Raw genomic sequence first — 12,748 nt, 5'->3', positions numbered from 1 at the left:
GTCTGCAAATGCTTTGGCAGACACATTTGCTAAGCAAGTGATGAATAGGGAGTAGCTATTTTGGGCTAATCTGTACTCTTAAATTGTTTTTGGGGTTAGCTTGGTTTGCAAGCCTGTAGTCTTCCAAATTTCTCTTTTTTAATGCAATCATTTGGTTAACTAACAAAAAAAAGTGAGACATCTACCAAAGACACCTTACCCAGACTGTAATATAACTATTAAGAATATTGAAGAAATACTCAACATATGATGAAACACACCAAAGTCTATAATCATGGAGGACACATTACCATGCCAAGCAAATAATAAATAAAAACAGCACACTGAAAGCACTCTTCCTATGATTACTTATCTTGTACCTTCCATGAATGACTTGTAATGACCTTCTGATAAGGATACTTTCTTTATATTCTTCTTTTGAGAAGTAAAGAGTCATATTCCATTACTTTCTTTATATTCTTTCTTGTATTGAGATGATTAATTCTAAATTTGTCAATATTTGTATTCAGTGAAGTGGACATCTGGACGATAATATATTGAAGTGAAAATTTCACATCCTTTGCTGCTCCAAAAGGCGATTTTAGCTTCTGGATGACTTTCTAACAACCAGAAACAGCTAAAGAGTGTTGAGATCTGGCGCAAATCCTTGGCAGAACTCTGTATATTGTAATTTTTCCTGACAGCTGCATCCCACAGGCTTTTGCTTTTGAGTGTAAGCCCGTGTTTTGGCTAATCTAGCAAACTGGTTCTTTTGTAATTATAATGTTCATACAATAGAAGGAAATTTATTTGAAGCTCTGACAACCATATAGATTTGGCTGTGTCCTGCTTTGGTTGTGAAGTATTCACATAACATGCTTGTGTTTTAAATACTTTATGGTAATTGAAACCTTGCAGTAATCCAGTTTGATTCATTAGTAAAGCAACCCATTTTGATGGACTTTCCTCTCTTTAGACTCAGCTAGACCTGATGTTATGCTAATTTAACCTACCTTGTCTACTAAATATATGAATGATAAATAAAATTTGTTAATGTTTTTGGTGGTTTAATATTTATGAGCCTTCACTGTGTTACTTAATTCAGGCAGTTCAGTCTGACGCGATTGACTGACTTATCCCAATTACCTTCTAAAACTCTGTTCCAAGTGCTTGGCTGTAAGCAATTTTGTGAAAATCCTAATCGTATCATAAGCTGTAAAGAAGATTGAATGATGTTCTAAAGCGTATGATTTTTACTGTTTTTAAGACTTTTATCTAACAATTAAAAGTACATGTGCTGAACACTTAGTATATATTTGAAAATGATTTTACCCCATTTTAGCTCACATCCAGCTTATGTGCATTTAATATGTTAGAACTTGCCACTTGTACATTGAATCTTAAGATATAATCAATTTTCACTTGAATGAAGAATGACACTTTCACATACATGTGATGGAAAGTAAACTAATGAAGTTCTTTAAATAGGTTTTAAATAACCAAATAAGTCTTACTGTAGTACTTAATGATGCAACTGGGGCTGGTTTGGCTCGAACACAACCTGAACAAGTCTGGTTGGGTTGTGTAAGTTGAAGTTCAGGTTAAGGTTAGGGTTGAATCAGTGTTTTAAAAACGCAAGGCAAGACACACACCTTTTTGGAGCAATGCACAAAATTAAAAAAAAATGCAAAAAATATAAAAATCAAAATTAATTAAGAAAATATGAAAAATAGCAATAATTGAAAAAGATAAACTTTAAGTTTAAACTAAATGTTTTAAAAAGCCTATTGGCTAAAATTAAAATGCATATACATAACATATAAAAATATTCAATGTGAAAGTGTAAACATAATTTAAAAATAGCATATAAAACATATTCAAGCATGTCAAACTTTCAATTTCTTTATTTCTTTCTCAATTGCATTATTTCGAATAGCTAATATGATGTCAAACATCTTTCATTCTTAATCTCCTATTTGCTAACATTGTTCATTCATTCATCCTAATGAAATATGTTTTTAAAAGACAATTAAATTTATAGAATCATTTTTTGTAGGGATTATATTAAGAATTTAAAATCCTAACATGGATTTATTTTGGCTTGTCTCAAGGAGCTTGGTTGGGGTTTTGGGGGCGAAACGCCCAGCCTAGCTGCAAAATTAAAAATGAACAAAAAGGCACAAATTTTGAAAAGACGCAAGCTTGGGCTGAACTGCAAGGCGCACCAGGTGCACGCCTTTTGAAACTGCTTTGTGCGCCTAAGCACACCTTTTAAATCACTGGGTTGAATGATATGAATCTAACTTAAATTTGGGTTTGGTTGTGGTTGATGTGTTTATTGGGAAACCTGATCCAATCCAAGTCCGAACCTATCTCATCTCAACCTGAAGTCATTGGGTTGGATTAGGGCTCACCTCAACCCAATGTAACCTGGCCTGTAAAGGCTTTAAAGCAAAACCCTTTGTAAAAGAACAAAAAGTAAAAACACAAAGTATAAAACTGTGTCCTAGATTAATTTATGTAGCTTGATTGAATTTAATTGTGTACCATTTTGAAATCTTAAAATTTTGGTAACTGTGTCTGTAAGTATATTGAAGTGAGTTTTTAATCAGTAGCAGAGCATAAAACATCTATTGAAAGCAAAAAGTAATCAAGTTATGTTTTCATAGTTATGCTTCTCCAAGAGAAAAATTTCTGGGCTAGGAGGTACAATCATAAAAAGTTCTTGTAGCCAACCCAAGAAAGGCAAGCTCCAAATACAATTTATCTGGTTTTCCCTTCTCTTGTAATTTGATCTGTTAGAGAATTCCTTTGATATTCTAGCTTGTCGGACTGAGGTGTTCATTCTCATGTTGAATAATTCAGAAACAATTAATCAAAAAATAAATAAAAGTATAAAATCTGCTACTTAAAGAAAACAATATTAAAGAGAGAAGAATAAGAAAAGGAAGAGAAGAGAGAAGATAAAATCAGATCGTGGAGGTCATAATATGCCTTGCACTCTTTTATATAATTGCTAGAAATATGTGTAAAATTACAAAAAGTGCCCTAGTGTGGTGGCAGTAATAAAAGACCTATAAAAGACTAGAATAGGTCTATGGCCCAATAACATTTGTTAATAATTCCACTTTGCTGAAATAAGCTAATAATTACTCCTACTACTACGTTAGACATATTCTACAGTATAAAAGGCTTGGCATCACTAACAAATTGACAGAGCATCATATTCCCCCACCCAATCATCATTAGGGAATCTCATACAAATTGGGGTGGTCTAATGAAAAAGTTCAAATGAAGTTCTTGAATAAGTTACACGATCGTATCTTAAATGAATCCCCAACTTTGGATTTCAATAGTGCATAGAGATTATGATCTCATTATAATCCCGCTCCAGTTTGGTCACTCACTGAAGCTCCAAGAACACCCAATTTGATAATGTTGTTCATTCATTCATCCTAATAAAAGATATTTTGAAAAGATATTAAAATTATAAGTTCAATTTTTGTAGGCATTAAGCATTGAAGATCCTAACATGGACTTGTTTGGGCTTGCCTTTACGGACTTGGTACGAAGGTGGCTTGCAGAATCAAGAGTGCAAAATGTTTAACATCTTGTTAGCTATTTGTAATTTTGCAGTTGGGAAAAGAATATTGAAATTGAAAGTTTTTGATGTTTGGATATGTTCTATATTTTATGTTTGGTTTTGTTTTTAAATTTTTATTTTGAATATGGTTTCTGTGTTATGTTTATGTATTTTAATTTGAGATAATGTTCTTTTATAAAACATTTATTTTAAAAATTGAGTGTATCTTTAATTAATTTAATATTTAATATTTATTTTTTGCATTCTAGCATTTTTTGCATTTTTAACTTTTTGGCCTTTTTTGATATTTTTTGCGCCTTTGCTTTGGCGCGGTGCGTGCCTTGCCTTGCACCTTGTCCCTTGGGTGCAAAATGCCCTTTGTGCTTTTAAAACACTGTTTGGGGTCTGCTACACCAATCTTGTTTGACAGTTTTGCTCTTTCAAGAGCCATATTTCTATCAATTACATGTTCTTAGATCATTTCTTATCCCTTCTGTCATTTATAGATCCGGCCCAATCAACATCAGTACACCTCTATTCTCAAATGGCCATGGCTAGAGAACAATATATCTCGACCTGGCTGCCCTTTAAGGTAGTGCAAGATTTCTCTCTTCTGCTTCAGCATGTGTTTCTTTTGACGAGTGCATATACTGGCTTGTGACACTGATACATGAGAAATGCCTAGATGAATTATGCACAAGTTGAACAATCTCTCAACTAATCATTCCTTGTCTTCAAGAAGCTGTCCTTTAGTAGCCGTCACCCTTTTATTAGTATCTATTAGGTGTTCAACAGGTTTAACACCCAGCTTTCCTGTATCCTGTAGTATGTCTATTACATATTTCCTCTAAGAGATGAATTACCATATTGAGTCCTAAAACTTCGCTAAGGAAATATCTGAAATCGCCTAGGCTTTTGTTTCAAACTTTTTGCTGCGAAACTGTTTTAACTGTTGAATTCTAGCCGCATCATTCCCTGTCACCACAACATCTTAACATAAACTATGAGAGCAGTAAGCAAGGAGCCCTTATAATAAATGAAGTGTGGTTAGGCTAAGCCTATAGAAAACCATACATGCCAGATCACTCCAAAATCCGACAAGCCAGAGTCCAAGTGACTTCTTGAGTCCATACAAGGACTGCTGAAGCCTACAAACTCTACCTCTTCTCATCAGTAGTACAAATACCGGAAAGAAGATTCATGTACACTTTATTTAAGTAATTTAATAAAGCATTATTCACATCCTACTGATATCATGCCCATGAATAAGATGCTGTCAAGTATCTTATTAGCTGTGGTCCATGGGTTATGGAGACACTACAAGGGCTGAGATATTAGCTGTGGTACAAGGACTACAGATTTCCAACCAACTTGGAGTGACTAATTTGATAGTTGAAGGAGACTCTAAGGTGATAGTGCATAGTGGGATGGATGTCAGACCCAGAAACTGTTGTTTGGGGATATAGGGACGTCATCAAAAAAGTCAAATGGCTTACGAGAACCATGTCAGTTAGCTTTCAGTGGGTTAGTAGATCAGCAAATGCTTTGGCAGATTCTTTAGCTTTCAAGGGGCTTCAAGGGATTCTCTGTTTTTGGATAATTTGTAACTGCAATCTGAAAAGAGTTGGGTTTGGAACCACCTTTAAGGGGAGGTAACACCTCGTGCCTCCTCTTAGGGTGCTTCATGCTTGTACTATTTCTATCTCTATTTAATAGACTACTATTCATTCATAAAAAAAAAAGATGCTGCCAAGTACATTAGATTAGAACACTAATGGAGTTCATCTTTTCCATTGGTTCCAAGTAATCAATCCTTTATCCATTGTAAAAAAACCATATATCCACAACATATCTGGCTTTTGGTTTCTAGTTCTTTTAAAAGGATGGTCAACTATGATAGTGGCTTCTCTACACATATTTTATACTTTATATATATCCTGATATAATCTCTGGATTTACATCATGTAGTCCTCTCTGATTAATAGTAAATACTAACAGTCTTTGAAAGGTCCATTGCTATAAACCATTATAGTTTAGGGGTATGCTTAATTATATGTTTCAGTATTTATTCTTCAGGCCTTACTGTACTTCACTAGTTTCTGCTTCAGCATTGGTTCTCCTTCCAGCTTGCATTCTGAACTCATCCACTACTCCTTGGTGTTGTGTCAGATTCTTCAATTTTTAGTGTAAATTTGATATCCAATAATTTGTGCAGCAATATCCTTACTATATCTGGGTAGCATTGCTCTCAAAACTCTTGCACCAACTTGTGATGGCGACCTATAAACTGATTCATCAATACTAAGTTTCAACCTGACCGCCCAATGAGGAGTTTGGCTCTTAAGTTTTGGGCATACCTGCTCACTTTAGATTTTTCAAATATATTTAACTAACTTTATAGCCTTACACATGATTTGTTGAGATTTTCTTATAGGATCTGGTTATTGGTGGTTGTTGTTTAAAACACAAGTTATTCCAATCTTTTGAAACCTTCCAAGTGCCTACAATATGGTAAGCAATGCTTGCGACAGCTTGTCAGGTTCTTTTTTTTTGGTGAGAAACAATTGAAGGGCCTGTATAGTAGTCTGGAATGGGAAATGGTAAAGGGAAATACCTTTTTTTTTTATTTGGTTTCCACAGTAATTCCAGCACTGAAGCACACTTGCTTTAAAAGTTGGGAGCACATCAAACAAGTGTCATGAATACTATGCAAATGTTGCACTTATATGATCCTATCATGTGCCAGAAATGAAATAAAATATTTTACTTTTTGGGGCCTGCAGAGTTTCTAATGGTGCAACCGCTTCTTTTCACAGTCGACATTACTAGCAGCTGATATCTTCGTTAAATTTCCTAATTATGTATTAAAGGACATACAAGATTGTCCTGAATGTGGCTTTAGAAGAATGGAGATAAATTATTTGTTCTTTAATTTCTTCAAAAGAAATTGTCCTGAATGTGGCTTTAGAGCTGGTGTAAGCACGTATCTAGCATTATATAAGAGCTGGTGTAATAACGTTGAGTCATGGACGTAGTACCTAATGTATATGTCCCCAATGTTTTTTTAACGATGCACAGGAATAGTATCCACATTAATTTGGCAATTGTTTCTCAATCAACAGGTTTGATGTTTTTGTTGAAGTTGATTAGGCTTTGCTTTTGGGAGCCTAATGGTTTGTGTAACATGTGAGAGGGGGGGGGGGGTAGAGGGTAAAGATTACATCTATTTGTTCTTGCTGGCAAGTTAGTTATTCCCTCCTTTTTTTTGGTATAGGAAAATGTACTTTTGGTGCTAGGTTCTTGGGGGAATAGGATGCTGCGGTATTTCCCAGGCTTAGTTTGCAATGTATTTTTTACTGATCGATAACTTCAATATCTTTTTTTTTTTCCTTTTCTTTTTGAATCAGGCCCAGCAGGTGAAGGAGATTCACTAAGAGCGGAAGTAATGGCAGTTATGGAAGTGGTGCCAAGGGCTAGAACCATGAATGCTAGAAAGCTAATCATTGAAGGGGATTCCAAACTGGTAGTGGATTGGCTACTGGATGAGGAAAGTAGGATGTGGAAATATAATAATGAGAAGAAAAATTCAGATGGATCACAAAGGACATGGAACTGAGAATACAGTGGGTGAAAAGAACAGCTAATTCAATGGCTGCTGCGCTAGCCAAGCAAGGGGTCGGGAGAATTCAAACATTTTGGGCACAAATGTAATTGTAATTATAACTAAAGTTAAAGGGGAGAGATAAGAGAGCTTGTCTCTCTCTCACTTTCTCTTGTACGCTTTCCTTTAAATTCAATGAAGTAATCAGTTATTCATAAAAAAAAAACAGTTCCATTGTCTTGCATATCCTATTGGAGTATTGGATGGGGCACAGAGTGAACCCTGAAAGCAGAACACAATCTTCTGCAAATAAATGACAAAAATATGATTCACATCTGGTGTTAGAAATAGGCTTAAGTTTTATTCTCGATAGCTTCTTTTTTTTTGTTTCTTTTTTATCGAGTAAAGGTAAAGTGTGGAGGAAGCTGCCACCATACAGTGAGGGTGTGTAAAAAGGAAAAGACCAAGCTACCTTGCCCCTCTGCACACCAAGAACCAAGATAAAGCCTTTGTCACAGTTTTCCCAAGAATTTTATCATCTTGAGACTTGATATTTTCGTGTACTCTAAGCTTTGCTTTTTTTTTTATCAACAGCAGAAAAAAATTATTAATTGAGAGAGGAAATATTACAAATATACTCTAAGCTTCTTTTCAATCGAATAGTCCAAAAGATGGCTGCTAATTCCAATAACCAAGCTACCTTGTCCCTCTTGCTCTGCCCATTAACCTGCCAGCTGAGAAGGATTTTTAGTCAAGTTCAGAGTAGTCTAGTGACTGTTTGGGAGGGCTAGAGTGAAGCAGCTTCTGGATTTCCAAGGTGGGCCCTGTATGTACAACCTATAAGCTATGCCTGGTGAAAAATCGGGAGAGCCCAAATCAGCTGAGTCATCATTTGAAGGATTTCCACTTCAACATCTTTAAATAGCTTATCTGGAGCACTTAAAAGCAGCTGAACGAATCTTCAGCTTAGCCCTCCTAGATGGGCCCTTAGGAAGCACAGCTTATGTTGAGGTACTGAAGAAAATGAACACACAATTTAGATTTGAGTGGATAATGGATGAAAAGATGATTGTCTAATTCAAGGCTTACCCAGTTTGCATTTGGAAGCTCTAAAACCTTGTCTGAGTAGCTTATCTTTGATGATGAACTTCCCTAGAACCACAGTCCAAGCTACAAAGGGCACTTTTTGGAGGAAGCCCAGGTGCCCAAACAGTCTCACACAGGAAGGAAGAAGACGTGAAGGGGGCCAAGTGTCTTGCAAAAGATTTGACTGGGTAAAGACCGGCCATGCCCCTTTTGCAGACCATACAATTGTCAGCACGTACTCTTTGGTTGTGAGTCTGAAGGATGCAAAAATGGTTTGCCAGATATTCAATTTCCCAGTCCTGGAGATTGCATCTGAATTTGCCCCACAATATTGTTGCCCTCTATATCATACTGTTGAGCTATCATCACCTCTTTGTTTTCTGTTATAGCAAACAGGTTTCAGAATATGCTGGCTAGTGGTCTATCCCCGCACCAACTATCAAGCCAGAATTTGAGCTCTGAATGTTGCAGGAAAAACCCTCCCAAGTTGGAATGTGTTTTCTGAATTCCTTTCCACATTGTGTAGCCCTAGGGGGGGGGGCAGTCACCAGTCCCTGGTCCAAATTTCCATCCCAGAAACCATACTTGCTGCTACTAGTTGGCAACACCATCTTCTTCTGTACCAAACCTCGGTAGCTACTTGCTCAATAAAGTGGGATTGATCACTTTAATCTTTTGAAGACCTAGCCAACTTTTTGCGTTTGGATATCTGATTTTGGCCTAGTTGTCCAGGTTAAATGTCTGTTCATCTTTCCACCTTTCCAGAAGAAATCTCTCTGCATCTTTTCCAGCCTTTTAGCCACCTTGGTTGGTATAGAGAACAGTAGGAGGGAATAAGTGAGAAGGCTTGATTTTGTTTTAGTAAAGTAGGTTTTCCTCCTATGGAGAAGTAAATTATTCAGTTTGCGAGTTAAAATACTAGTTTTTTTTTTTCCTTTTTTATTTGTTAGGGTTCAATCAACACATAAACTGTCTTGAACCCTTGAAAACTTCAAACCTAAACTGATATGCGGGGAAGAACTCAGTTTTATTCAATGAACACATTGATTTTCTTCTTTCCCTAGGATAAAAATAGGGCCGCAGCCCCTCTATTTTCTGTTTTTGTTTTCTTTCTTCCATTTTTTCATGAATGTCTTGATTCTCTATGTTCTAATTGATGTTTATACATTTTTTATGAAGATTATAGACAATTACTAGTGAAAGATGGTTACTGCTTGCTATGGAACCTAAGGAATTTCCTTGGATGATGCCTAGGTGCTTAGTTGACTAGGTGCCCCTTTGTTGCCTACCTTGCCTTGATGCCTTGAAAACTATGTGGGGAGGTGCATATGGTTCCCTGGGGTTATACCTAAGAGGAATTAATGAGCTTTACCTCAGGTTGATCCTCAAGCCCAAGATCACTTCTTACCAATGGAGAATGCGATGAGAGAATGGTGTCACAGAGTGGAGGCAAAAAGATGGTGTCATCCATGAACTGGTAAAGACTAATATTGGGGGTGTAGGCCGGCCCATATGCTGAAGCATGCATGATAGCATTGCATGTGGCTTTAGATGTCATCTTGGTAAATTCCTTCATCACACAAATGAATAGTAGTGGTGAGTGTGACAAAGTCACCTTTGCAGATCCCTAAGAATTCTTGAAGCCAACCAAAGCACCAATGATGAGAACTAAGAATTTTGGAATGGAAATACACACCTTTATCCAATTTCTCTATTTGTGACTAAGGCTCCGTTTGGTTTGTGGGAAGATTTGGGTGGGATGGGATGGGATGGAAAAGTGTAAAAATTTACACTTCCATTGTTTGGTTTTATATATGGGAAAATAATGGGAAAAGCATTGTGACGAGCTACTTCTTCGCCGGATTCATGTAAGGTGAAGAAGAGAGCTCCGTGACTGCAGCGACGATCAGAGAGAGAGAAGGAAAATGAGGGAATCGAAAACAATTGATGATCGGAGAAACTAGTCAAAACCAGTGAAATGGTTGCCGAAGACGGTAGGAATGATGAAGTATAGCCGTTGTGGGGTGCTCTATTTCACCAAGAGGAAGATGAACAATAGTTTGCCGGCGGAAAGCGAAGATGATGAACAATGCCGCTGGTCACTATTGGAAAGCGAACAGTGTCGCCGTCGACAGTAGTTCGTTGGCAGAAAGCAAAGACGATGAACAGAGAGGTACTAGAGGGTAAATGATCCTGGTCACCGTTGCTTTTTTTTCCTGTGTTTGTTGTCGAGAAGACGATGAACAATGCTTTTTTTTGGGTGAAAAACAAAAGATGGAAGAAGAAGAAAGAGAAGAAGAGAGAGAGGGAGGAAGGGAGTGGCTGAGAGGGGGTGCCGTCGCAGCTGCTCTGCTTCTGGGTTCGAACAGGGAAGGAGAGGTAGCAGATCATCGATGGTAACAGGGAAGGCACTGATTCTCTCCCTCCTTTGTTCGTCGTCGCTGGTTCCCTCCTCTGTTCTTCGTTGATGGTATCAGTGGTTTCTCAAATTTTTCCACTGGGGTCGCACGGTTTTGGTGCGACCCCGAATCCACGATTTTGGGATCTGACATCCCACATTTTTCTCATCCCGTCCTATTTCCCTCAAAACAAATGAGAGAAAAAAGAATATTTTTGGAATATTCCATTTTTCTCATCCCCTTCCTACAAACCAAACAAAGCCTAAAGTTCATTCTACTCAACATGTTTACAAGGTCAAAACCCTTTTTTAGGTTGATTTTGAAGAGAACTATTGGGAATTCCAATATCAGTTATGAATCAATTAGCTCATTTGCAATGGGTACACTGTCAAGAATTTTGTAGGAACTGCTGACAAATGATCAGCCTGAAATCTTTAATGACCACAGCCCTGCCTAATTTAGGATGATATTCAGGCTTCTTCAGATGAAAAATTGGTATATAAGCTGGCTAGAGCTGTGAATATGTCATCTTTTATAATATCCCAGCAATTCTTGGAGAGCATTTTAGAATTATTATAATCGGAGTTGTTGTCACAATCATGTCATTAAGCACTTCCCAAACATTCTCCTCACTGAAAGGCTTCTCAAGGTCTTTCATTTTGGCCTCTGACTGTATCCCAAAATCAAGTCCGTTTAGTGTTGTTCTTCTACAAACTTCTGTGTAGTGATTTTCATAAAATCTGGCTGGTGCCCTTTTTGAGCTCTTCTGCTTCTCCAACTAGGCACCCATTATCAGCAATGTTTCTATTGCATTTTGTCTACCTTTGGCATTGGCCATGAAGGAAAGAGTGTTCTTTGCATCACCTCCTTCAATCAACTAACTCTGGCATGTTCTCTCCTTTCTACTTCCTCTTTATGAGTCAATTTATCAAAAAAATTGAGTTTGCCCTTTCAATTACTCCTTTTCTGACAGCTGCCTTTGCTCCCTTTTGCAAATCCAGCAATTATTTGAGACAATCATCTTTCTGTCTTGTGGGGAGATTTAGACAATTTCTTTTGCATCAATTTTTCTGTTTATCATTTGAAACTTGTTCACGTGTACCTCACTGCTGACCTCAAGAGAGTTCACCATGCTTGAATCTTATCCTTGAAATTGTCCTCCTCAAACCAGCCTGGCTTAGACATGTGGTCTGAGAGTGACCTAGGGAGAATTTCTTGATTTGTTGCTAGATAGTTCTGTTCCCAGTTAGATGAAACCAGGAAAGTGGTCAAACCTCACAGGAACAGGGTTCTCTTGATTGTTAACCAAGTGTACTCAGTGATGAAGAGTAGATGGTCTACTAGTTAGATGGACTAAAACCACAAAATCTCTCTTGCTCAATATGATTCTGTGATGTAGGACCAGCTCAGTTCTAGTTCTTAGAGAATGTGAATGGTCTTCTTGGATCAGATTTTTATGGCTGTTGAGGGCTGTAATGGTTTCTTGAAGGAATAAGAGAGATAATAGGGAGAGAGAAGAGAGAAAATACCTGGAATCACTCACAGGGTGCCTAGAATCACTCTAAGGCATGGGAATCACACACCATAGCTAGCATAAGCTGAAGAAAACTCAATAAACTTCATTGCCTTCGTGTAAAACGTCCATACATATTTATAGACTCTAAACGCATAATAATCCTAGGAGTCAAACTGTTAGACTCATAATGGTCTTAGGAGTCAAACTATTAGACTCAATTATCTTAGTAGGACTACTAAGTTGTCATATCCTATTTCAATTCAAAGAAGACTCAATAATTGTAATCCTACTTATGCAATGACTTGAAATTTCAAACATAAATAAACTATAACTACACAAATTAAACCCTATCATTGGACCCCACATAAAATTGCAAAATGACAAAAATACCCCAACTGTTAAAAAAATACAGAAATACATAAAATATCATAAAGTTCCAATTTTGACTCTTCATCTCCTGCATCATTCTCCCCCAGTTGAAAAAAACTCGTCTTCGAGTTTTGAAGAACTTGAGGATGAAAAGTTGATATGCCCCAATTACAAAGGGAGTAGAAAAGGATCTTGAAAGAAATGTAATTCTGAAA

At 37.0% G+C, this 12,748-nt stretch overlaps 1 protein-coding gene across 9 annotated transcripts in view; it reads left to right on the top strand.

Moving 5' to 3' along the window:
* The window catches only part of LOC104592374 (ENHANCER OF AG-4 protein 2-like), an 81,990-nt gene that overhangs the window by 42,085 nt on the left and 27,157 nt on the right, over positions 1-12,748 (top strand). For 5 of the 9 annotated variants that reach the window (XM_010251749.2, XM_088900621.1, XM_088900623.1 and 2 more), the window contains one exon: positions 510-853. In XM_010251749.2, coding sequence (XP_010250051.1) covers positions 510-532 — 23 coding nt within the window. In that variant the 3' untranslated portion in view covers positions 533-853. Of the gene's footprint in view, positions 1-509; positions 854-3,487; positions 6,074-6,969; positions 7,347-12,748 lie in introns of those variants that run through there. The other 4 variants (XR_016083875.1, XR_016083877.1, XR_016083874.1 and 1 more) reach the window with 3 other exon arrangements.

Source organism: Nelumbo nucifera, chromosome 3 (assembly GCF_055504915.1).
Source record: "Nelumbo nucifera cultivar China Antique chromosome 3, China Antique-T2T, whole genome shotgun sequence".
Lineage (NCBI taxonomy): Eukaryota > Viridiplantae > Streptophyta > Magnoliopsida > Proteales > Nelumbonaceae > Nelumbo > Nelumbo nucifera.
This window is presented reverse-complemented; position numbering and strand designations above follow the sequence as displayed.